General features: G+C 40.2%; 1 protein-coding gene across 1 annotated transcript; it reads right to left on the bottom strand.

Moving 5' to 3' along the window:
- Nucleotides 1-6,377: 6,377 nt before the first annotated feature.
- CLDN1 (claudin 1) lies at nt 6,378-22,355 on the bottom strand. The gene is made up of 4 exons (XM_008151597.3): nt 21,895-22,355; nt 13,225-13,389; nt 10,921-11,005; nt 6,378-8,971 (listed from the first exon to the last, which is right to left on the bottom strand). The coding sequence occupies exons 1-4, from the start codon at nt 22,115-22,117 to the stop codon at nt 8,812-8,814; spliced, it is 633 nt and encodes a 210-aa protein (XP_008149819.1). The 5' UTR covers nt 22,118-22,355; the 3' UTR covers nt 6,378-8,811.
- Nucleotides 22,356-25,589: the final 3,234 nt, after the last annotated feature.

Raw genomic sequence — 25,589 nt, forward strand, 5'->3', positions numbered from 1 at the left:
CTCTTTCAGAAGCAAATATCAGAAATTCAAGTTAAAGTGAATTAAGAAAACAAGAAATGTGTTGGTGCCCATAACTGAAAAGTCCGGAGTCACAGCTAGTTCTAAGCCTGGTTGCACCAAGGGCTCAAATTATGTTATCTGGCTCTGTTCCTCCTCATTCTACAGTTCTATTTTCCTCAGAGATGGCTTTATTAATATTTATTATTATTATTGTTATTATTATTATTATTATTATTATTATTATTATTATTATCTAGAGGCCCAATGCATGAAATTCATGCAAGAGTAGGCCTTCTTTCCCCTGACTGCTGGCACCAGCTTCCCTCCAGCACCCAGGACCTGGGCTTCCCTTGCAGCGCTGGCTTTGTCCAGAAGGTTATCCAGAAGGATGTCCAGTCTAATTAGCATATTATGATTTTATTATTATAGATTACTAGAGGCCCAGTGCATGAAAATTCATGCACTGGAGGGGGGGTCCCTCAGCCCGGCCTGCCCCTTCTCACAGTCTGGGAGCCCTCAGGGGTGGGAGGCGACCCGGCGATCAGGGGAAGGCAACGCCCCCTCTTACCTTTGCTGCTGCCACTGCTGGCAGCGCAAGCCTTGGACGGCCCTGGTTATCTGAGCCTCGGGGAGCCCTGGGTGGGTGGGCAGCCACCATCTGAGGCTTGCCTGCACCTCGGGCCGGCCCTGGGGGGCTAGGGGGCTGAAGGGACTGGGGGACTCTGGAGCCAAGCGAGCAGAAGCGGCCTTGCCGCGTGCCTGCCATCTTGGTGAGGCTGAGGGGACTGGGCGCCATCATCTTGTGGCTGTGGGCACTGCCACCTTTGAGGGAGTGGCAGTCAAGTAGCATATTCCCTCCTTATTGGCTGTGGGAGCTGCCATCTTTGAGGTGGGGCAATCAATTAGCATATTCCCTCCTTATTGGCTGTGGGTGCCGCCATATTTGCAACAGCATGAGGGTCAATTAGCATGTTCCCTCTTTATTAGATAGGATTATTATTTGCCCTACACTCTTGTCTTTTTATTTAGCAACTTTTAGAGAGAATTTTCTTTCTTAATCCTAATATATAAAAACCCAGGGTCTGTAAAGTCCAAAACAACCGAATGCTCCACCAACCGGAAGTAAGTCCTGTTGTGGGTGCAGCAACTCAGCACTGACTGCTGAGAGGGCTGCAGATCAGGCCCGCAGAGGAGCCTGGAGAGAGAAGCATGGTCTGGTCCATAGCCTCCATTGCAGCTGTTGATCAGCCCTTGCCTCTCTCTTTCTCTCCGGGACTGGCCAGCAGCCGTGCCTCTCTCGCCAGGCCTCTGCGGGGGCTGCTGATCAGCCCCACCACTCTGATCAGGCCCAAAGATAGGCCTGGAGATGCTGACAGGCATAGAAACTGACCAGTCAGAACTAAATCTGGGTGAATTGTGAGGAGCCAATTGCTGCCTAGGAGGCGGAGCTTTTGACACTAACTGGCATAGAAACCGACCAATCAGAACCTATTCTGGGTGAACTGTGAAGGCAGAACCTAAGGGGGGGGGCTGAGGAGGGGTTTTAAGGGTAACAGCTGTTTGGTGTAAGGTGTAAGAAAGTGGTTCAATTTTTAAATGACTGGTTTGGCAGTATAGTGCATATGGCTGGCTATCAGTCCAGATATAGGGATTATGTATTTTTGTCTGCCAAGACGATCTCCTCCTGCTGAAAAAGGCTCCCCTCCCCGATTTAAGCAATCCTATCCTATATAATCTATCTATAGTAATAAAAGGGTAATATGCTAATTAGACCGGGTTGACCGGCTATCTTCCAGATGTTTGACTTCCTTCCGGACAAAGCCATGGTGGTGGGGGCTGAGGCAGAGGCAGTTAGGGGTAATCAGGCTGGCAGAGGAGTGCAGTTAGGGGCAATCAGGCAGGCAGGAGATGGCAGTAGGTGGCAACCAATCTGGCAGGGGAGGGCAGTTGGGAGCGAGATCAGGCCAGCAGGGGAGGGCAGTTGGGGGCAACCAGGCCAGTAGGGGAGGGCTGTTGGGGGCGACCAGGCTGGCAGAGGCAGTTGGGGGCAAGATCAGGCTGGCAGGGAAGAGCAGTTTGAGGGGAGATCAGGCCAGCAGAGGAGGGCTGTTAAGGGCAAGATCAGGCCAGCAGCAGAGGCAGTTAGGGGCGATCAGGCAAGCAGGCAGGTGAGCAGTTAGGAGCCAGCAGTCCCAGATTGCGAGAGGGTGCAGGCTGGGCTGAGGGAACCCCCTCTCTCCCCGCCCCCCATGCCCCGTGCATGAATTTCATGCCCTGGGCCACTAGTAATTATAATAAAAGAATCAAGTCTCTTTGGTTCAGTTTGGCTTATGTGCTCTTCATTAAATTAATCACTGTTCATTAGTTATTAATTGATTTACTAATTATTATTTAAGCTTGACTATGGAATAGGCACTGATTTAGGCATCTGCAATACAATGATGAACTGACATAAAGAATGCATATAAATAAATAAATCCCCAGCCTTCAGAGAGCATTTATTCCATGGGACAATCCAACATCATACTAACAAATAAATACATATATATTCTTTTTCCATTCTTGTCATATTATAAGAAAAAATAAAGCAGGAGAAGTGAATAAAGAGTGATAGAGTTCTATTTTATATAGGGTGATCAGACAAGTCATTTTTGACATGGTGATATTTGTGATTCTTCTGGGAGAAAAACAAATTTAAGAAGCTTGTGGGTATCACAGGAAAAGCAAGGAGACCAGACTGATTGGAGCAGGATGATTTAGGAAGACAGTATGAGGTATGAGGATGGGAAGGTAACCAGTATAACTTTTTTTAAATCCTCACCCAAGGATATTTTTCCCATTGATTATTAGAGAAAGTGGAAGGGAGGGAGAAGGGGGAGGAGAGAGATCAGTGTGAGAGAGACACATCAATTAGTTGCCTCCCCCACATGCCTCAACTGGGGCTTGGGATCGAACCTACAACCCAGTTGCGTGTCCTTGACCAGGAATCAAACTTGAGACCCTTGGGCCCACGGGGCAACACTCTAACCAAACCACTGAGCCAAAGGCCAGGGTATTACTTTTTATTTCAAGTTTATTGTAGGAATATTTAGAACAGTAGAGAGACTGGAGAATTATTGTATTTCTTCAAAGGATCACTGCTGTTGCTATTGGTAGTAGACATGATAGAACACAGGACTGGAAGCAGGGCATCTACTGGGAGGTTATTCCATTGATCTAAGTTCAAGCTGATGGTAATTTGGATTATAGTAGCTGGTGTAGTGAAATGGTCAGATGGTAGATTTTCTACCATCCCTCAATTATTCCCTTACTACTAGACTTCACAGAATCTTTGAGGCTATTAACTGCTTTCTGCCTCTGAGCTCCCTTATCACCTAATATCAATAATTTATCCTTTATTATAACACCATCACAATAAGTACTTGCATTAGTTTCTCAAGGTTATACTGTATATCTCAAGTTATGTATCTCAAGTTACTGAACCACATTGAAAGGATCAATTTTACTAGATATTTTGAAATTGGCTCTCTATAGCAGTTTACCAACTTATGCTTCTAAATAAGGATGAGAACCCATTTCTTCATATCTTAGCCAATCCTTGATATTTTTGGATTTTACAATTTTTACCAATATGAAGAATGTAAAATTAATTTTTTTCCACTGGTTATTAGTGGTCATTCAAGGTTCTTCTCATGTTGTATATGAACATATTTATATTTTTCTCAGAATTTCTGTTTTAGAGGCCCCTGTGTGTAGTGCTTTGGGCTATACACTACAAAGCCTCTAGGGGGCATTGTTCACATAGACCACAATGAGAATGGTGCCACTGGGGTGCTGCAACAAGGTGGCTCTGAGAAAAAGACTGTCTGTCTTACCCAACTCTCTATACAACCCTGTGTTTAGATCAGGATTTGGCATATACTAAGCCCTTAATAAATGTTGAACTGAAAAGGTGGTAGTTTTACTGATATTTCAGTTGGTTGCTTTGCTTCCAACGTCTCATGAGGAAGCAAAATAATAAAATGGCTTCACTAGACATTATTTTTATTTTATCTATTTTTTTCAGTTTTATTCTTTTCTGAAAGTTACACCATCAGGAAATGTGTTTGTCTATATGATGTATTATGACCTCTGGCTTCTTAATTCTGTTTCATGGGACTCTCAATGTTTAGTCCATATATTATAGTGGAAGATGTACACTGAGGTAGGTGATAGTTGAAATCAGGGAAAGGATCCTACCCAATTAACTGTTCACTTGAAGTGGTCAAGATAAAGTCTTTCATTTCACAAAAATAATTATTATTGTGAACCCCAATCCCTTATATTTGTGCAGTATTTTTGGTTTGCAAAGGATAGTCACACATATTATGTCATTTGGCTTCCACCAAAACTTTGGGAGTTAAGTTGAACACATATTATTACTGAGCCAGAGAGATATTAGTAATTTGGTCAAGGCCACAGAGCTAATGAGGCAGGCAAAATCTGATTTTAATGGGCAGTAGTGTGCCCATCTATGAAACTAAATATCCCAACTTCATTTGCTGCTGAGTGCAACCATGGGAAACCATTCTACCCAATGAGACATAAAAATGTAAGTTGGCTGAGAATTTGTCTCATAACATATTTCTTTGCTCTGTCATAGACATTAGCATTCCATATTTTGCAATTCTAATTCTTTTCTGGAGCCCTGCTTCCCAGAATACCTAAAATGACACATTTTGTTTCAGCTACATTAAATATTAAGATGTAATAATTAAAAGGTAGTGCTAGTCAAGGGTCAAATCGGGCCTAAAACCCAAGGCAGGTCTATGACTCTAATATACCATATTTCTTTGAGAATAGTTTTAGGGAGACTAATGGAATAAATAATTTGGAAGATGATAAAAGATTCAATAATGGACAAATAGGTTTAGGTTTCCCAAACCTATTAGCCCATTATTGACCTTTTAGCCTAGCCATCAACTTAAATGTCTGAAGACTGTGATTTATTTTTCAACTTGATAAACCATATGAAACTGATGTTTGATTACTCTCTTTTACTGAAAACTCTTTCTTCATTACAGTTCTCTACACTCCTGCTTTCTTCTTTTTCTCTTTCTACTGCCTATTGAACATCTCTTATTTGGATATGCATTTGGCATCTTAAACCTAACATACCCAAAGTGAAACTGCTGATTTTCTCCTCCAGACCCGCTCCCCTAATAGTCTTCCCTCTCTTGGTTTTTGGTAGCTCTCTCCCATCAATTGCTGACGACAAAAATATTGGAATCATCTTTGACTACTCCTTTTTAAATCTCACATTTCATATCCAGTTAATTAGAAAAAAACTGTTTGCTCTACTTAAAATAATATCCAGATTTAACAACTTATTACTACCCATTGTTTGTCATTATTGTAATGACCTCTATTGGAATGCTCTGTTTCTCTCCTTGCCCTCTTTAAGTCTATTCTTAACACAACAGATAAAGTGATCCTATTACATCATAATTTAGATCTTGTGTCTCCTCTGCTCAAAATATATATAACAATATGTTTATATTTTTTACTGAGAGAAAAATGAAGTCCTTACAATGTTTCATCATAACCTATACAGATTGAATTCCTCTTCCTTTCATGTCTTCATCTCCTATTTCCCTCTTTCTAGCTTAATCCATTTCAGCTACACTGGCCTCCTTGGCCCAGGCCCCACCCCCAGATATTTAAATTGGTAAAGAGTAGGATTCGGGTGAGTCTGCTTAACTTAAGGAGGATTCAAATCAAGCTGACAATCATCTTAGTCTCTAACCTATCATGCTAATGTTTGAGAGCCCACAGAGAGCTACAATCCTTTGTTTACACACCCATCTCTTTACTATGAAAATTGCCCAGGGAGAGCTTATAATTAAGGCTCTATCAATTACTGATGTTTTCAGATTACCAGTGAATTCATTTCATCACTTGCTTTCCTAAGAGGTAGTTTTGACTGTAATTGTTACAAAAACTGTAGTGAATCTCTTTCCCTCTTTTACCTTGTGAGGAACACAGCTACCTGAAGCTTGCAGGGTGCTTCACAGTTGGTTATGTTATCATTCAGCTTCCCATTACAGTATTGCCCCCCACCCCCTTTTTTTGTTGTTGAGGGAAATCAATTAACTTCTTTTGGCATCCTCCCCTATCACCAACTTTGATGGTGAAGGAACTCAGTTTGAGAGAAACAGGGCATTCTAATAGATGGAGTCACTCAAATATGTGACAGATGACCCAGAGGCCCATAGCTCTTAGATTGAGGCAGATCCCATCCCAAGTCCTCTTCTCTTCCAAGCATGGCAATCTTGAAATAATAATTAGAAAAACAAGCCAATGATCCATGTTTTTATTAAAAAAAAAACACCCAACAATTATTGAAAAAGAATAATGCTTTATACAAATTTCCATTACAAAATCCCAAAATATCCATTGGGTTTGTTTAAGGTACAATAGCAGAATACAAAAATATCAAAATTGACTAACTTCTGGTGTAACAATCCTGGTGGTGATTTTAGGTTATAGATTGTTTTTGCAGAATTTAGCGACTAGTAAACCACATGCGTTTACACTCGCACATTGTTAGGATTTATGTATGTTGCAAAGGCTCTCTGAGTTATACCTTCTAGAAGCATAGACTCAGGTTGGAAGACTGAAAGTTCTAGGTTCAAATCTTCATATGATACAATCCTCTGGATAACTTTGCTATGTGGTTTCACTATGAATGACCATTCCCAAACTAACCTATAAGTGTTAGCAACACCTAACAGCACTAAGTCAGAAGGCATCACTTAACAGATATTCACCTTGAATATCCTTGCAAATTATTATAGTTCAAAAAATCTTCCATGCTTTGGCTTTGCCAATACTTACACTTCTGTTTTACCTACTACGTCTGCAGACTTGTCCTAGGTCAAGTCTGCATTCCTAAGAGGAGAAAAGCTTAGTCACACACACAAAAAAAAAAAAAAGCATCAGGCCACACTGAAGAAACTGACTTCCTTAGAATCCACTTCATTTAGTAAGCTGAATTTCACTATAGTGTCTCATTACTTGAGAGATTGGTTATGGCAAGAAATCCATTCCTTAAAATTTCTCCCTTTTCAATAATTTGAAAAATAATCCCAAATTTATGCACTTAAATTCCTTAGTTCTTTTCTTTATTATAGCACTTTTCACCTTACGAACCACATTTGCACATATTCTATCTTACTAGATTCTCACAAAAGCCCTGCAAGGTAGGCAGGTCAGGAATCACAATTCCTTTTTTACAGATGAAACAATAAATCTAGGCCAACTCAGACAGTAACTGATAGCACCAAGACTCAAATCAGGTCTCCAGACACCAACACCAACTCCCTTTTCATTACATCATCTTGCCCCAGTAAAGGAGCATTTTTCCACTTACTGCAAAACTAAGAGCAATTGTTAAAATGGAACAGAGCACCAACAACATGATTAGTGCAGCTGCGAGAAAGGAAATGGACTAAGGTGGAAAGGAAGGCACGAACAATGTGAAGGTGTGTGCAGGTTTGGTTCAATGAGTTCTAACCACCAATTGAGCAAATAAAAACACTACTCAGACATATTTCATGTTTAAAGAATGAGCATAACACCAACTAATTAATACTCACACCACCTCCACCAGCTAGTTAAGTATCATTATCTCAATTTAACAGATGGGAAAGGAGGAGAAAGAATAAGTGACTTGCTGACAACTTCAGAGAGAATATTTGTCACCAGCTTATCACTACAGAAAATCTAGCACTTCATGCAGAAAAACAGACCAAACATACAGGTAACTATATGATAATTACCTATGAGAAAGCATACAGCTGAGGAGGGAGAGGAGGGGTGGAAAAGGTAGTTTGGAAGGATACAACAGTAAATAAATACCTTAAAAATTCAATCAATGAAATTGTGTTACAACACTTAGAAAGCAGCACACACTTGCTCAAAAAGGCAAATATTTTCAAAGCAAACAAGAGTGTTACAGGTCAGAATACAGAGATGAGGTGGGAAGGTCAACAGGAGCGTATCATCTGGCCATGCAGAAAGATTTGCCCCCAAAGCTCTGAATTGTAAAACTTACTGATTTTAGAAATTAAATAATATCCTTAGGGAATATGTTGCTAGATCTAAAAGTTAAGCCCAACCTAGTAAAAAACAAAACAAATAAAGGCATGAAGAATGATTGACTGATGACAAAGCAAGTGTTATAAGATCATGGTAAAAAAATAGGAAAATAATTATATGAAAAGGGCACATGTGAGTAACGGACAGAATTTATACTTGCTTTAGTAGTTTAGGTCTTATGTTAAAGACACTAAAAGCTGATGAAGGAGGGTAAATGATATCTTACCTATTATATATGTGTACATATAGAAAAAAAGAGGCATATACCAAAGAAATTGCTTATTTAATCAATATAGACTTAAATATACATATATATTTTAGATATGTTTTAATTATGTTGATACCAACATAATAAGAGATTTTACTAATTAATTTTTATAGAAAAACATGTCTATATACATATCTATAATTAAGGAGCACCCCTCCCCACATTTGAGATGTTTACTCAGTGGGAAGCAGTAATACACATGGAAAAGGCTTCCCTCCCATATTAAGGCAAGGAGATGAGATAAGACTTAGTCATTTTTAGCAATGGGCATTTTTAAAAAAAGTGTTGTTTTTTTTAATAACACCACAGTTCAGACAATAGTCAAAGTTCAAGGTCTTAAAGTCTTATAGTATTTCAATGTCCATTTTCTGTTTGTTCCAGGATTGTCTCGTTTTGCTTCTGTGTCACACGTAGTCTTTCCCACTGGAAGGTGCAGGCTTGGGATAGGGCCGTGGTGTTGGGTAAGATGTTTTTCGGGGGCAGGAGCAGCTAAGTAGGGCACCTCCCAGAAGCAAGAGAGAAGCAGCAGCCCAGCCAGTGAAGAGAGCTGCACCAAATTCATACCTGAGAGGAAAAGATAACGCATCTACTTAATCAATGAATCACTGGAAAGTTTTCTAATGTAATTAGAAATCTCGTATTTTTTTCCCACTGAAAACAATCCCCCATGATCCCTGGGGGAAGTACTTTCAGGTTTGTGCTTGCACACACAAGAATGTTTACATTGCAGTTGTTGACAATTTGCAATGGTAGATCAGGCAATACAGCATGCAACACTAGGTCAATTGCACAAATATTTCCAAACACTTTTCCATGTGTAGGAGACTGGTAACACATCTTTACATACTTTAGGAATCAGGTTTGAACTATGATTCCTAGGCTTTAGCTTAACATGTCATACTATCACCACATAGCAACCATATTCTATAAAGAAACTCCTAAAGTGCTAGACCATTCGAGTTTTTCTGTTGTTGTTAATCCTCACATGAGGATATTTTTCCATTGACTTTTTAGAGAGAGTGGAAGGGAGGAGAGACAGAGAGAAACATCGATGTGAGAGAGACACATCAATTGGTTTTCTCCAGTGCAACCGGAGTACATGCCCTTGATTGAGCCTGCAACCAAGGTATGTGCCCTTGACCGGAATCAAACCCAGGACCCTTCAGTCCATGGGCCAACGCTCTATCCATTGAGCCAAACTGGCCAGGGCATCCATTAGAGTTTTTAATAGTTGATCCCAGGTACCTATAAACACTGAAATCTAAAATTTATGGTTTATAAAAAAGACTTCTAAGCAATCCATGGAGCATTCTAGATTAAGCTGATCTAAGTGGATGTATTAAGCCAGACTCTTGGGGAGAGGATCTGTGTCTGACGGTAGACAACAAAAGTAGAGAAAGCTGTATCTAGAATTATGAGGCCTGGGTTTGGATCCAAATGCAAACTCTCAACTGCTGCAATTATGTGTTGGTAATTTCACTTCTCAACCTCAGTTTCTGCTTCTCTTAAAGGGGGATAATCCAATCTTCCTTACTGGTCTCCTTTCAGGATAACCTGAGACATGAAAATAACATGTGTACCATGCCTAGCAGTTTATAAACTGCTCTCACAACCATTACTAGTAAAATGTTAGCCTATTGACCTCCAACAGTCTCTGTCCCTACATTGTAAATCTTGTGGGAAGGGCTCCAACACAATCATTGCAATGTGTATCCTCCTGTATGTAGGTGATTATATAAAAAGAATCACACCTTATCTATCCAATCACTGGGATTTTTCATCTATTCATCCTGACACTCACAAACAATAATTACATGTTAACATCCTGACTCCAAATGTAGTTATTAGGCTTTAAAGACATGAACACAGTGAGACAAAGAGCCTTGTCACTGATCAAAGAGTGCTGTTACACGAGAGCCAGGAATCAGCCCTTGAACTCCCACAACTTGCGATATTATGAAAGTTGACCTTTGGAAAGTCAATTTTATTGTGGTGGTGGAACAGAAAATTTCAAAGTAGTATCACAACTTATTTTTTCATAAATAAATTAAACTTCTTTTCATAAATAAAGTTAAACTATTCAGAATGAAGTATTATTCATTAAGGCATAGAGTAGTAAGTACTATTTTTTCAATCATAAGCTGTGTGTTAGTTACAAATAATCACAACTAAGTGTTGTAAACATCACAATATACTTCAAAAAGCACATTTCAAATTTATTAATATATTTATTAATATTTAAAAAAAAAACAAGAGAAAAGGCCCAACACACAGTTGCAAAATATAAGGCTTGCAACTTTTCTACCTCATATATGTTCTATCATTCATACAGGCTGTTAAAACAATTATCAAACTCATTTTAACATGAGTCACAGGCCATTCAAATTATTTTTAAGTTTGACATAAAATTCCAGAAAGCAAATCTGGGAAGGTGTGGCACTAGCTGGACTTTGCAGAACATAAAAATAGTATTTTCTCAGAAAACAAGCTATTTTACACATGAATAGCATTACCTGGCATTGACTGGTGTCATGGGGTCATAGAATTCCTGAACAATTCTGTGGCCATACCATGCTGTGGCAACTAAAGCAGCCAAACCTAGAGAAGTTAAAAACAAAAGACTGTTAATCATTATGGAACACTGAGCATAAATATACAGCCCATTACATTCATAAGGATTTTATAAGAATTAAATCTCACCAATAATGCTGACATTTTGAATTTAGTCAATTTTAGACAATTTTAATTTAGGGAGATTAGAAGTTAAAACCTGTTTTAATCCAAGTATTCTGTTAAGACAGACCAAAACATTAGCTCAGGGTTAGGCATAGGTTGTACTCTGTCATCTTATTCATTTATAGTTCAAGGTTACTGGCACCAATAAAGCATTTTTGGAAACAATTCAGGAGGTTCATGTCATTTATGATCTTCAAAGATATTGTTACACATTAGTGTACTAAACTACTTTTCATAAAACCAATATCCTCATTACTGTAGATGAGTCACTTAAAAAAGGGGAAATGAAAACTCTTCTATATTCTTCTTGACCAAAGAGCAAAATTTACATTTCTGTAGAATCAAAAGGAAAGTAAGTGGCTAGATAGCAGGAAGAGCAGAAACTGTCTCAGAATAGTCCAGACCACCCAAATTCCTACTGCTCCACTGGCCAGACCTGCCAGATACTGCCTTTGAGATTTGCTGAGGTGTCACTACAGATAAATGTATACAGCACACTCCCAATTTTCCATTTATTTCATATTTTAGTAATACCAAAGAACCTACTTAATCAAAATAATTTTTCTATCATTTGAAACAAGTATAAAATATTTTGATTTTTCTAATCCAAATAAATTAAATAACTTCCTTTCATAGTAATTCTAAGAAACCATCAATATAGACAGATTAAATTTTTCAATACTCCATTTTCCTCCACCTCAAAAACAATGTGTCCAAGTTAATTTCCTCTAATACTTGACAGAAAACACGAGTGCTTTTGGCTGCTCAGATGCATCATGAAACTACTTTGGAACTTTCGACCCTCACTCCCTAGGAAATCCCTTACTAAACTGAACTGGGAGTGATGCAATCATTCAGGGAAGTTACAAAAAGGTAAGCAAAGGAAGGGTGCTATGCAGTAAATTTATTCCTAACCTTTGATGTAAAATTAAACTTTTTGGAATGAAAGCACCATCCATGGGTGTGTGTGGTTTTTTGCAGAGGGGTGGGAGGGCTAATTTGGAAAACTGAAAGACTGGTGACTTTCAACTATCCAAATCTTTAGCAAAGCCACAGGAACTCTTCATTATTGGTTAAATCCGATATCATGCTGGGGCAAAGGCCCCTACAAGGTCATTTGTCAAAGAGGAAATGAGAAAAGAAAGTATGATTCTAGTTTCTCTTAGTGATAGATTATATCATTGGTGTCATTTTAAACCAATAGACTACTATATATATTATGTACTGTATATAATAGTTTATTTAAAAAATAGACTATATATAATTAAATACTATTTTATACACATACATGCAACCTTATTTAAAATAAGCTTATTATAACACTAAAATGGAACTGCCATGCTTTCTTTGGTTCTCATTTTCTTAAAGGTCACATATCTAACTCAATAAGCAACACTTCAGTAAGTCAACAAATATATATCAGTCTTTTCCAAGGCCTCTCTGTATTGTTTTCATTCTTAATTCATTTAACCCAATTTCCTACCTCCACTCTAGTCCACCTTCTACCTCCGCTCCAATTGGCCTTTCTCTTCACTGACTTATGGGTACATCCTGTTTATTTTGGAATCAGATCTGCCCAACTGAAATGATGTTCTCATTTCCCTCTAATAATCCCAACCCCATCCATTCCTCACACACCTATTTGATTCACACATTCTTTATATTCTCTCTTACTACTCCCCATCCTTGCCATATGTTGTCTGTGGGGATGCCATGAAAATTTTCTATGTAAATAGAGTTGTTCCTTAGGGTTTGCTAGATAGGAGATCTTGCTCTTCACCTGGGGAAACTGGTTCTAATAAACGGGTTGGCAACTGAAACCAGAAAGAATAATAGACCTGTCCACTGTGAGCACAGACCTCAAATTTTCATTTGGTTCCTTTGAGAATGTGAAAGTCAGCTGGACTTAAGGTTTCTATGTCTTCAGATTTTAAAAGGACTGAAATAAATCAATTCAAGTGCAAGAAATCCAACATTGCATAAGGAAATGGAAAGCTAAATCTCAAACCATGCCAGAGATAGTTTAGTAAGATAAAACCATGCCAGAGACAGTTTAGAAAGGGGGGCAGGGCCTCTCTTACCTGCAATAAGAAATATCACACCTCCAATGACAGCCATCCGCATCTTCTGGACCTCATCATCCTCCAGGCACTTCATACACTTCATACCAACAGTGGCCACAAAGATAGCTATTAGTCCCAGCAGGATGCCAACCACCATCAAGGCACGGGTTGCTTGCAAAGTACCTGGCAGAAAATATTTTAGAACATGTAAAATTAATCATATATAGACCAATAAGAGAAGAGTGGTAAAAGACCAACTATATTTCAATGTTGTATGAAAGAAATAAAATTAAACTGGGAGTCAGGAGACCCCAGTTCTAGTGATGTTTCTGTAGGTAAGCAACATAGTTTCTTCTCCAGAAAACCAAACAACTTGCTGGATAATGGATAAGAAATGCTTAGGCTCTAACATTTTATGTTTTCAACATTAAATTCAAATTCCTCTGGAAAAATAATGACCTGGTTGAATAGGGTTAGCTGATCTAATACATCTTTAATCCTTACTAATGGAGTATTTTAATTCTGAAATACAATCATGTTTTATCCTTAATGTTAAACCATTTATAATATTAATATATCTTGGTAATAGTCAAACAGCTTTATACCCCCGCCATCAGACTTCAGAAAAGACAGAGGTGAATTGGGAAGATAAGAAATGAATTTCTCATTGATTATCATGACTGACTAAACAGCATTTGTATCTCAAGTGACTGAGGTGAGGATGGGGAATATGAGTGTCATTTTCTTTGAACAAAACTAAATAACCTTTCCCATGTTACTTTAGAACATAGTGGATTCATATTCAGAGCTATCACCATCACGATTTCCATTGTCATGTTGTCAAATAGCAGAAAATAATTCAATGTAGCATTTCTCAGGGTTCCATTCATTTTCTGATTTCCTGTTATTGTCATTGCAAACATAGTCATGATCACACAGATGGGGGCAGGGGTCAGAGGTTATGCCAGTATGTTTCCTAAAGGGTAAAACCATGACACCATCATTGTGGCATAAAAGCACAGACTTAAAGAAAACAAGCTGAAACTATGCTGGTGAGATGAGTTTGATTAATTCTAGATTTACTTCCTCCTTCATATAAAGATCATTATCTCATTGGCAGTGCTCACATGTGACAAGTATTTCTGCATATATAAATACTATTTACATCAAACCAAACCATGCTATCTTCAGTAAGCTACTTATTATTCTTTGGGACCATGATTCTATTATGTAAAGTGTGAATGATGGTATCTCTTATCAGAGAGTTGGAACAATTGACTTCTTTTTTTAAAATATATTTTTATTTCAGAGTGGAAGGGACAGGGAGAGAGAGAGAGAGATAGAAACATCAATGATGACAGAGAAGGCATGTGCCCTTGGCCAGAATCGAACCCCGGACCCTTCAGTCCACAGGCCAGTGCTCTATCCACTGAGCAAAACCGGCTAGTTGACTTCTTGATGCTCTTCAAAAGTGGCTGACATGATAGAAAGGTTTTTTGTCTCACTGTCTAATTGAGACCTAGGCTCAGTCTTAGTATTTTCAGAGCTGAGACCTTGAATTACCAATCCTAATTAACACTAAGATCTAAAACATCATTCAATTTTTATTCTTTTATATTTCCATTCCAGCCGTAACCAATCTCTGATAAAATCATAGTAACCTGTATCTAAGAAATAGCAAATGTTTTTTTTTCTGTATTTGAGAGATATTTTGGAAGCCAAAATACATTTTTACTTGATTTAATTAAAAGGCAAACCAGAGACACTCCCCTCTACCCCTCCTTATAAGTGTGTGTGGGTATACATGCACCCTACCTACACACTTATCTTAAGATTCCAGTGTGGTATAAGAGCTGCTGAATCAAAATACATATTCCACTGTGGTGTGAAGAGGAAAGTACCAAGGACTCCACCATTAGGTGTGTCTTTCCTTCTAATTTACCAAACGATTTTGCAAAGGCAATCATTACTAAGAAGGAAAATGAAAATAAAATATCTAAGCTCTTATACACAACACAGATTTCAAATTCCACTCAGAAGGCAATCATTTAAAACAAAGGAATACTGGCAGAGGAGATGATCCACATGCCAGGATAGGGTGACCTGGGGTCCATTTACCTGGGACTATCTTGGTTTTAAAACTACCTGTGCTACACAGACAACAGTTTGGTGAAGGCCTGGGTGGGGCAGGGACTGCGTGGAGGGGGCCAAAGGGGGGAAATGGGGGACATCTCTAATACTTTCAACAATAAAAAAATAAATTAAAAAATAAAAATAAAACTACCTGTCCTATATCTAGGGAAGACCCTCACATCTGCACCAACAGGGACAGCTGGTCACTCTCCTGGCGGATGATAGGATGTGGAAAGTAAAATGAGGTGGGTTTAGCAAAGTGAGCAGAGATGTAAGTCAGGCAGGGCTTTGCAAATTAGGGTAAAGTGTTTGGAGTTGATTCTAAGTGTAATAAGAAGTCACTGGAGGGTCTTAAAGAAGGGGTGATGGGATGTTTGCCCTTGGTAGAGAGGGCACAGTTAACATTTTTCCTATGCTAGCCCTTCAAATATGCATAGGCTCCTATACTTCTCAGCCACCTCCACTTTGGTTTCTCGTGAATACTCCATTTTCTGACTCTTTATTCATCACTTTTGTTTCTTTCTCTGATCTCTCTCCAAGCTTTCCACTTTGTTGGAGCTGTAGGGCCTCAAACCAAACCCAGCTTCCATAATAATCATTCTGGAGTGTGTTTCACGTAAAAACAGCAGGTCACCAGTCTGGCAGGTCTGAGCACTTGGATCACAAGGTGTTCTTCATGAGGAGTCTATGGGCCTCAGTCTCACGAGTCAGGTCTGGATAAAGCCGTGCAGGCAGTGAGCACACATGGATAAACTACTTCAAAGCTCCCTTTGCACTCACCTGGAATGATCTAAGATTCACAGTTTTCATTGCTAGATTTTGTCCCCTTTAAATTCTCATCCCTGCCGCCCGCCCCCCTCCTCCCCCCCCCCCCCCCCCCCCGCCGCCAACCCTACAAATACACACTTGATTCATGCCATACCCATTTTACTCTTCCACTTCTTTTACAAAGTTTCTGTGCAGGAGGGGGACAAGGCCTAGTATGTTTTATTTTTTCTTTATAGAATAATGGCTGGCCTGTATAATGCACAAAAATAATGGAGGGAAAAACTGTAGTTAGGAAAAAACTGTAGATAAGGAAAAAACTTATCTAAACCTTACAGAGCAAGGGATTCATGTTTCATTTTTAAAAATCTGATAAAGCAATAGTGCTATTTTGCGAAGCAGTATTTTTTTAATTTATGACCTTGGCATCCATTGACTTAGGACATTTCTTTATATTTTACAATACTAGATGGGCATCAAATACAAAATCTCATTTTGCTTCATTGTAGACATTTGGATTAATTCTTAAGTATCATGATGGTGGTAGGGAGAGGGATGTAAAAATACAAAGGAAAAAAGCTGAGAATCATACTGAGTGTATATAATAGTGGTTTAAAAATCAAAGTGAGCAAGTGTGTTAGAAGTTATGAGGGTTTTATGTGCAGATAGAATATAAATTGCACAGTTTTAAGCTGGAACCAGATGAATTCTTCAAATTAATGTCTATGGAAGTCTTCTAAGTCAGATACCCATAATATATAATTGTGAGCTCCTTGAAGACTTGGGTCAGATATTTGTTCATATTCCCACCCAAAGCACTAAAGCTGGTACCTGACAAGCTATATAGATTATGCTATGTGTGTTCAATGAATTTAAATTAGAATGTGTCTTTATCCTTTAAAATTCTACCAATAAGATCATTAAAAAATACTAACTTGTGTTAAGCTTAACCTTTGGAAAAAAATACTGAGAAATGCCTCCCTAGAGAGCCAGGGATGCTAAAATCTTACTATATAAAACCAGACTTAGTTTAGAACATTAAAAGCTAATAGCTCATACAGGGAGGAAAAATTCATACTTTTTGCTTAATCTTTGTTTTAATTTTTCTCTAAAATATTTATATATTTTATGATCTTCCAAGGAAGTTTTTTCCTAGTGGAATGATGATAAGCAGGGCAGAGAAGTTGAAAAATGTTTAAAAGGTACAAAATAAAATTTTGGGCTAGGGAGGTACGGTATAGTATTGGACTACTAACTCTGATCTGGTCTGATTGAATCAAATCTAAAAGCAAATATGTTCTTTTCTTGGCCCTTTAAATTGGTAGATACCTCTATAATAGTGTTATCGTGGACTAAAGTTGTCTGCAGAGAAAACGTTAGCAAACATTTGAGAAGCTAAACCATTGTTTCTCATCATTATTCAGCAATACTGGAGAAGGCAGTCTTTTAATTATACTTAGCTAGACTGATAATCTTGAGATTAAAGACTCTCTATGAAGTTCTTACCACTTGCAACTTGAAAGTATAATCTGAAAAATAATATTTAAAAAGATCTCTACTTACAAGACAAGAAATGAGTTAGAAATTACTGATCTGCTACAGTTAGGTTGATCAACATTAAGTGTAGAAAGACAAGCACAGCCAAGTGGGATTTTTTTTTCCTAAAGATTTTCTAAAGTTTTACTATACAAGGAGCAGAATCTTCTTTAAATTTCTGGCATTGTTCATGCTACTTACTGGCCATATTATTAAATTGCTACTCTGTGTACTTCATAAACAACATAGATTTTAAGTATATTTGCATTCTCACATAGTCCCTCTTTGCATCAGTGGTTGCTTAATAAGTAATAGGGAAATCAATGAACTGAACATTGGGTCACTAGAGCAAAACTGCTCTAGTCTCCTCTGCAATTAAATGAACTCATCACAGACCATCACAGAACTATACTTCCCTGGCCTTTTCACTTGTTAAATCTCCCTTTTACTCAAGTTCAATGTTTCTCAACAAGTCCTTATTAGCATTTCCATTTTATTTTTGCATGAGCTGGTGGCCATTGGGTGTGACCTCGGGACACCAGCACAGTCAGAAACTGAAGTGATCTGGAATGAGGCAGGACTTACCACTTTTTGGAATGTCCTAACCAGTTTTAGTTTTCCTTCCTTTCTTCCTTTTTTTCCCCTCCCTTCCTCCCTCCCTTCCTCTCATCCTCCTTCCTTTCTTCATCCCTTCCTTCAAGTAATTGCCTCACAATTACATTTATGTTTCTATATTTCCTCTATGCCACTTACCATCCCAAATAAGGAAACCTTAACTGTGCCACTTAACTTTTCCCCTCAATCACAGCAGTTAGTTACAAAGAATGTTGGCACTGGAAGAAATCAACTTTAGCACCTTATATATCATCTTAGCTGCATTCCCAGGAGCAAGACAGCTCACGTTTGTTGAAGAGAGGAATGAATCATGGATTCAGCTCACCATTCCCCCTACACTGCCCTATTTTATAAATGGGGAGACTATAGCCCAGAGAGACCAAGTGGCTCACCATTATACACATGACTCGTTAGTGCAAAACCAGGGTAAAGAATTAAGAACTTCTGATCTCAAGCCTGAATTTTTGTTTTGACAGCTATCATTCCAGGAGTCGGATCAAATTCTTGAACAGATCTGAATACCAATGGCTCCTTGAGCACCCTTGGTTCAGCAGGCATACTCTGAGGAAGTGTAAAGGGTGCCTTCCTCTCTGTCTAAGCTTCAAAGTCTGTCCAAATTAGTGATTTTGTCTCTTTGATCGAGCCTGACATCATGGTGAGAGTACTGGGAAACCTCACTGACAACCAATACTCATTAAGCACTCCTACACACATGTGGATTCATGCAAAGCAAGTTGAGCAGGTTAGAGGAGCTTATAAACAAATTACAGAATCCAACAGTTGGATGTGACTTAAGAGAGTCTAGTCTAACCTCCCATTTGTCTGGTGCTTGTATTTTGCCTACAACATTCCTACAAAACACTTATTTCTCTGCTTAGACACCTCCTACCATGAAGCCTCCTGGGGAAGCCCAGTCTTTGGAAAGCCCTAGCTATTAAAGCCAAGCAAGAAGCAGCACTTAACTAAACACACAAACTAGACACTAGTTTGCTAAAAGTTTGAAAATTGGGTTAAAACAAGACAAGATGTACAGTGTAGCCCAGAAAAAATCTACGCTAACTGCATCTGCCACTGTCTTTTGTATATTCCAACTTTCAGCTGCAGGAGTCATCAATGACAATAAATATCATGTAATTTGGATGGAATTGCCAGTGCAAAACCACAATGCACAGTGCAACATTTGTTTCCCCAGGAAGGTCTCAGGTACATTTTCATAAACTGCTTTGCAAGAATCACCTAAATAAAAAACACACCCTGTGTCTCATTTCCTACATTGTTTTGAGCACACTATATCTCTTTAGGCACTTACGGAATTATTCTTTATACAGCTGACACTATTTAGAGCAGGAGAACAAGGGATCTTAACATGTCTTGTGCTATGGCCTTGATACATCCTTGTATCTTAACCCTAAGATGCCAAGTAGGTTCCACTGACAAAGAACAAGGTTCAATTTCAGGAAACTTCTAGCCAAGCTTTTCACCTAACAGCACTTCGAGGAATGCCATCTTTTACAAGGAAGACAACTTATACATACAGATAATTCTGTTCACATTTAGAGATGACAGAACTATACCAAAACCAGTCAATGAATCACCACCCAGGTCTCTACATCAGGTGGGTGTGAGCACCACTGCCCAGGTGGAGGAATGGAGACAGGTTCTCTGGACTCCATCCAAAGGCATCCGATGAGTCATTTGCAGGTTGGGGAGAATACCAATGAGTCAAAGCTTCCTTTTCTGGGAATTGGTTTTGAGAGAAAGGCCTCAGCCCCATCTTGAATAATCTCTGGCTTTAGCCAAAATGAAAAGAGGAATCTAATCTGGAGTTTAAATATACATATTCATCAGGTAGAAATCTCCAAAATGTGTAGTGGGGAGACGAGGAGGACATTGTTTAATTCTTCCACACAACTTCAAAAACTGTAATAGCTTTAGTAACTAAGAATAAAAAAATAAAACATTTTGCCATGTTATCATCGGTAGGGATGACCTGGTTGAGTATTTGCAATTCGAATCAATCTGATTCCATTGGTCATTTAAGGAAGTTAAAGAGACCCATTTAAACATGTTGAAAATGAACTATTTTGATCAGAAGAATCAGAGACCTCTCTAGAGTTGCCTTTAGAACCTTCTCCATCTGCCAATGCTTCAACATGACACCCCAAATTCCTGACACTAGTTCCTTACATGTATTTATCTTTCCATGGGGAGATTCAGTGATTATACAAAGGAGCATACCTAATATACTTGTTATATTTGGCATAAAGAAGTCCTAGAATGGGAACTTTGAAGAGCTAAAATGACAACACTGAAAACCACCATATACAGTGACTAACCAGATTCCACAGGAGTTCAAGGCATTTAAACAAATTCAATAACCCTCAAGTATATGGCTTCTTACAAAACCACATGAGGGAGGTGAACAAAGCAAGTGAAGTAAACTTGAGCGATGACAACACTGCTCACCCTCAGCCCATAAAGGGGCCAGTGGGCAAGCTTGTTTATCTAGGCAAAGACTAAGGAAGCTTTTCTTCAAGTTAGTTCAAGGGCATAACAGACACATGCTACATGACAGCTAATGTAATATCTCAAGGAAGTTACTCCAGCCATAAACTGGGATTACCTAGGTAAGTGGGAATCTAATGAGTTTCAGACGAGGCACTCAAAGGCCTTTATTTAAAAATTAATAAGAAGGAAAAAAGCCATCTTGTCATCTTTCTCCCCGCTATCCTTAGGAACATCTCTCTCTACATAATCCTTTCCACAGAAGTAAGAAGCAAACACCCATTACAGAGAACATCCTTTGTGGAAGGTGGGAACTTGGAGAGAAGAGCCACCCCTTCTTTTTGCTGCATTCTTCCCCCAGCTGACCTCTGCTGTATCTCCTTAATGGCATTTTGCTTCAGTATCTTCATCCTTCCCTTCAGATTATGATGGGAGTTTATTCAGAACTTTTCTTTTTTGTCTTCCTTTTCCTACCTGCCACAGGTAACCTTCACTTTCCAAAATAACCTGCAAACTCTGCTTCCTCTGAAGATCCCCGACTTGAAAACCTTCAGGGGAATCTCAAGAGGCTTCTTCAAAAAGTCATGAAAAGGGGCACAAAGGGGCCCCACACACTTATTGCATCTTAAATATCAAAAGAAACAAAAGCTTCCAACTTTAACGTAAGTAGAAGCAGTAAGTTGAGGCAGTCCATGTAGTAATATGAAAAACTACCAGGCTCCAAACTTTTCAAGGCATACTATTTTCTTGTCCACACCCTACCATTCTTCAATTCACACAGAATCTCAGAATGTCCAGGGGAGGCCTAAGAACTCAGGTTGGAGATTGGCCTTCACCTCTCAATCTCCACCCCACTCTCATTGGAATTTGGATGAAACCTCATCTAGAGGAGGAGAAAAAGTGTTACCTAGGTAATTAGAGGCAAAACTAGAGCTTAGTCCTGGACCTCCCTTTTCCCCAAAGGGCAGCTCTTTCTACTTCCTCTCAACAGGCACATGATCTGAAGACTTGATCAACTGAAGACTGATAACCATGTAATCACATAACAGAATCAGCTGATAGGCTCTACCCCGAACGGAGGCTCTGGGGGTTGGGGGCTTGGATTCCAGCTGTGGGGGAGGGGAATGCACTCACTGTTGAGGTTCAGCAAGGAGTCGAAGACTTTGCACTGGATCTGCCCGGTACTCTGCGACACGCAGGACATCCACAGCCCCTCGTAGATGGACTGGGCTGTCACGATGTTGTCGCCCGCATAGGAGTGAACCTTCCACTGGGGCATCGCTGTGCTGGCGATGGCCCCAATCCAGCCCAGGAAGGCCAGGATGAAGCCCAGCAGTTGCAGCCCCGCGTTGGCCATGGTTCGCTCGGGCACCCTGGCTGGCTCCGGGATGGCAGGTGCAGCAGGTGGAGTTTGCAGAGGCTCAGTCGGGGCTCCCGGGGGTGGCGGAGCCGCGCGGGGGAAGTTTTTGCGGGGAGTCCTGCTCCTTGCTGCGCTGCTGGAGAGATTCTAGGTCCGGGTCCAAGTCCGGGTTGGCGCTGGAGTCGGCGTGCGAGAAGCTGTGGCTGCTCCCAGGCTCAGGGAATGAGACGCCAACCTGCGGAGCACCGCAATTTAAAGCAGCTCCGCCCCGCGCCCAGCCCGGCCGCGGCGCAGCGCCCCCTGGCGGTTTCAGGGCGGCTCGCTGGGGGAGCAGGAGGCTGCGCTCCAGCCCCGTTGGCCAAGGTGCTCTGGGCTGAAAGGTCCAGCGCGGTGTGGGGACTACCTGAGTGGGATTGGGAACTCCTAGTGCTCCCGAGCTGTGCTTGCTCCCTCTCATTTCTCCCCTGGCTCCTTTTTCTCTAGTTAGCCGTCTCAGTTTCTCCATTCATTCAATCTGTATTTTCCCCCAAATTACAAAGTATGTGTAAACACTAAAAATGCAAAAGTTGAAAAAAAAAGCCCTCATGAGACCCAGTTTCAATTTGAAACTTCTTTTCACTGTCTTACTAAAAGGGATTCTCCATCTCCACTCCCCTCCCTTCACCTCCCTCACCTGTCTCTCCCAGTCTGGTTCCCCCACTCCACACACACACACACACACACACACACACACACACACACACCAGCCTGGTTCCCCCCACTCCTACACACACACACACACACACACACACAGCAGTTTGCCTTAGAGCAGCAATTCATTATAGGAGGGACCAGTACAATGCCTTCTCCCCACAACCCCCACCAATGCAGCTTCCTCCCCTTTCTCCTTCCCTCCCTTTGTCCCCCTCTTGCCTTCAAGGACTCCCCCAGAACCCTGTATTTCTGCATCGATATAGTACTTTATAGAGTAGGAAACTGAGACCCTGAAAGGAAACATGATTTCTATAAAGTCACACAGCAAATTACCAGCATGTCCAGTTCTGGATTCTCAGCCCACTCTGCCTTCTACTGCATCTCAACTTGACTGATATATATGTCCTTTAATTTACTATCATAGCCATGAAAATGCAGTCTACCCTCCCCGACTCCTGCACACACACACACACACACACCAGCCTGGTCCCCCCATTTACACACACACACACACACACACACACACACACACACACCAGCCTGGTTCCCCCCACTCTTGCGCACGTGCGCGCACACACACACACACACACACACACACAGCAGTTTGTCTTAGAACAGCAATTCATTATAGGAGGGACCAGGACAATGCCCCCCCCCCCCCCAATGCACACCTCCATAGGTGTTTCATTACTGAATTATCTGTGAATTATCAGATGTTATTCATTGAAGGAGAGAGCATCTAAAAAGTGTCTCCCCACTAGAAAGAGGACTGGGCTAGGAGGTCTGGAGTGTGGGTTCTGGCTCAGGGTTTGCAGTGACTGGCTATGGTCTCCCACTCAGGTTTTAGGTGAACCTTTTGTTTTCTTCAATGGGTCTCTAAAGCTCCCTTCTCTGTAGTTAAGTGGTGTAGTGGTTTGGAATAATTAAAATGTTTTCCCAACTGTTTTTTGTGTGTGGTGTGATGTAGTGGGAGAAGACGCTTCTATGGTTTTATGAAAAACAGGAGCACCTTGGAGGCAGAAATAAACATGGAAGGAGAAAACAAGATATGCCTCAATGTTTACTGTGGGAGCTGCCAGTTTGTGACAAGGAGGGAGCAGTAAAGGAGAATAAGGAGAATGAAAGAACTCTGCCACTTGGGGGATGTTGATAATGAGGGAGGCTATGTGAGTGTGGGGGCCCAGACTGCATAGGAATCTCTGTACCTTCTTCTCAATTGGCTGTGATCCTAAGACTGCCCTTAAAAAGGTATTTTAAAAAGTCTATAAATAGCTTGGCCACATGGTTCAGTGGTTGAGCATCAATCTATGAACCAGGAGGTCACAGTTCAATTCCCAGTCAGGGCACATGCCTGGGTTTTGAGCTCAATCCCCAGTAGGGGGCGGGCAGGAGGCAGCCAATCAATGATTCTCTCTCATCATTGATGTTTCTATCTCTCTCTCTCTCTTTCTCCCTTTCTCTCTGAAATAAAAAAAAAAATGTTAAAAAGTCTATAAATAAAAGCGAAAAAACAAAAACCCAAAGCCCCAAGCCTTCACTTTACCTGTCTAGCTCCAGATAACTTTTGAAGTTTTAAGTCCAAAGGAAAGGTCTGCAGAGAGATTTGGTGACTAGCAATGAAGAGGGGAAACACAGGAGCTGAATAAAGAGAGTTAATGAGGGGTAAGACAGATTAAAACAAGCGAGCACTGTCCTTCTGAAAGCCTCCCCAAAACCCAAGGCAGGCTGTAAGTCAGCTCTACAGGGCAAGGTTGCATCCAGCGTGAGTCCCCTGAGTCTAGGCCTGAGGTCAGTAATTCTTTTTAGGTCCCCCATGGATGTCCAGTGGCCATCTGTGTGTGTATGGATGAAAAAGTATCAATAACATTTGATTTAATTATTCCCCAAGATTACTGAGCTCAGAGGAGGTCCTCAGAATTTGCAGTCTGGCTAGAGCCCTACCATGTGAATCATATAATCTTTTTGTTGTTGTTCCAATCAATTCAGAATTTAAAAATATTTTAAAAATATTGTCTTTGTTGTTCAGATTGGATGAATAAAGACAAGAGTTGAGTTTCATAAATGTACTTATGCACAGGCCCTTTTAATCTACATGAGGACCTGTTTCTAACAATCGATGGTTGGCAGGGATTTGGAGGGATGAATTCTGTGGTCAGTGTGGCCCCGTGTTTTTGTTTTTTTATTCCAGGTCTCTCTGAAGCTGATTACTTCATCGCCCACAGCCGTGTTTGTGAGGCTGCGGTGGATGCTATTTACCCTGCTGTGACCCATGCCCATCTCTGGCATCCCTAATCCTGTCTAGTTTTCTGTGTTTTCCTAAGAACTGGTAGGTGAGAGAATGGCTCAGCATAAATCTACCAACTGAGGAGGGAAAACAACTTACAAACGTTGGCCTTTCATATAGGGAGCATAAATAATACAGGCAGCTCTGTGACCAAGAAGTTTCTAGAAAGGCTGACTATGGTACAGCAAATATCCTGGCCTGTGGAATAGGAAAATCTGCTATGCACCCTCAGACAAATTACTTCCTTTCTCGTTCTCAGTTTCCCTATTAATAAAAATTAGAAATTGACTTCTAAAACGTCACTTGAGTCTAAAGTATTATGACTCTAAGTAGTAATAGCTGACACTTGTGAGTAACCTACTGTCCTCATCCAGTGTTGAGCTACAAGTTTTATATGCACTATCTCCTGTGTGAAGGTGACAGGGACACCCAGAAGTCAGATCACGTACCCAGGGTCATATTTGGCAATTGGCACCCCTGGGGTTCCAAACT

This window comes from Eptesicus fuscus, chromosome 3 (genome assembly GCF_027574615.1).
Source record: "Eptesicus fuscus isolate TK198812 chromosome 3, DD_ASM_mEF_20220401, whole genome shotgun sequence".
Classification (NCBI taxonomy): Eukaryota; Metazoa; Chordata; class Mammalia; order Chiroptera; family Vespertilionidae; genus Eptesicus; species Eptesicus fuscus.

Excerpts from the sequence above, each read along its gene's own strand:
- CLDN1 (XM_008151597.3), bottom strand. The coding sequence starts at position 22,117 with ATGGCCAACGCGGGGCTGCAACTGCTGGGCTTCATCCTGGCCTTCCTG. Across the intron at positions 13,390-21,894 it reads CTCCTTGCTGAACCTCAACA|GTACTTTGCAAGCAACCCGT; the intron begins GTGAGTGCATTC and ends ATTTTCTGCCAG. Across the intron at positions 8,972-10,920 it reads ATGACACCAGTCAATGCCAG|GTATGAATTTGGTGCAGCTC; the intron begins GTAATGCTATTC and ends TTTTCCTCTCAG.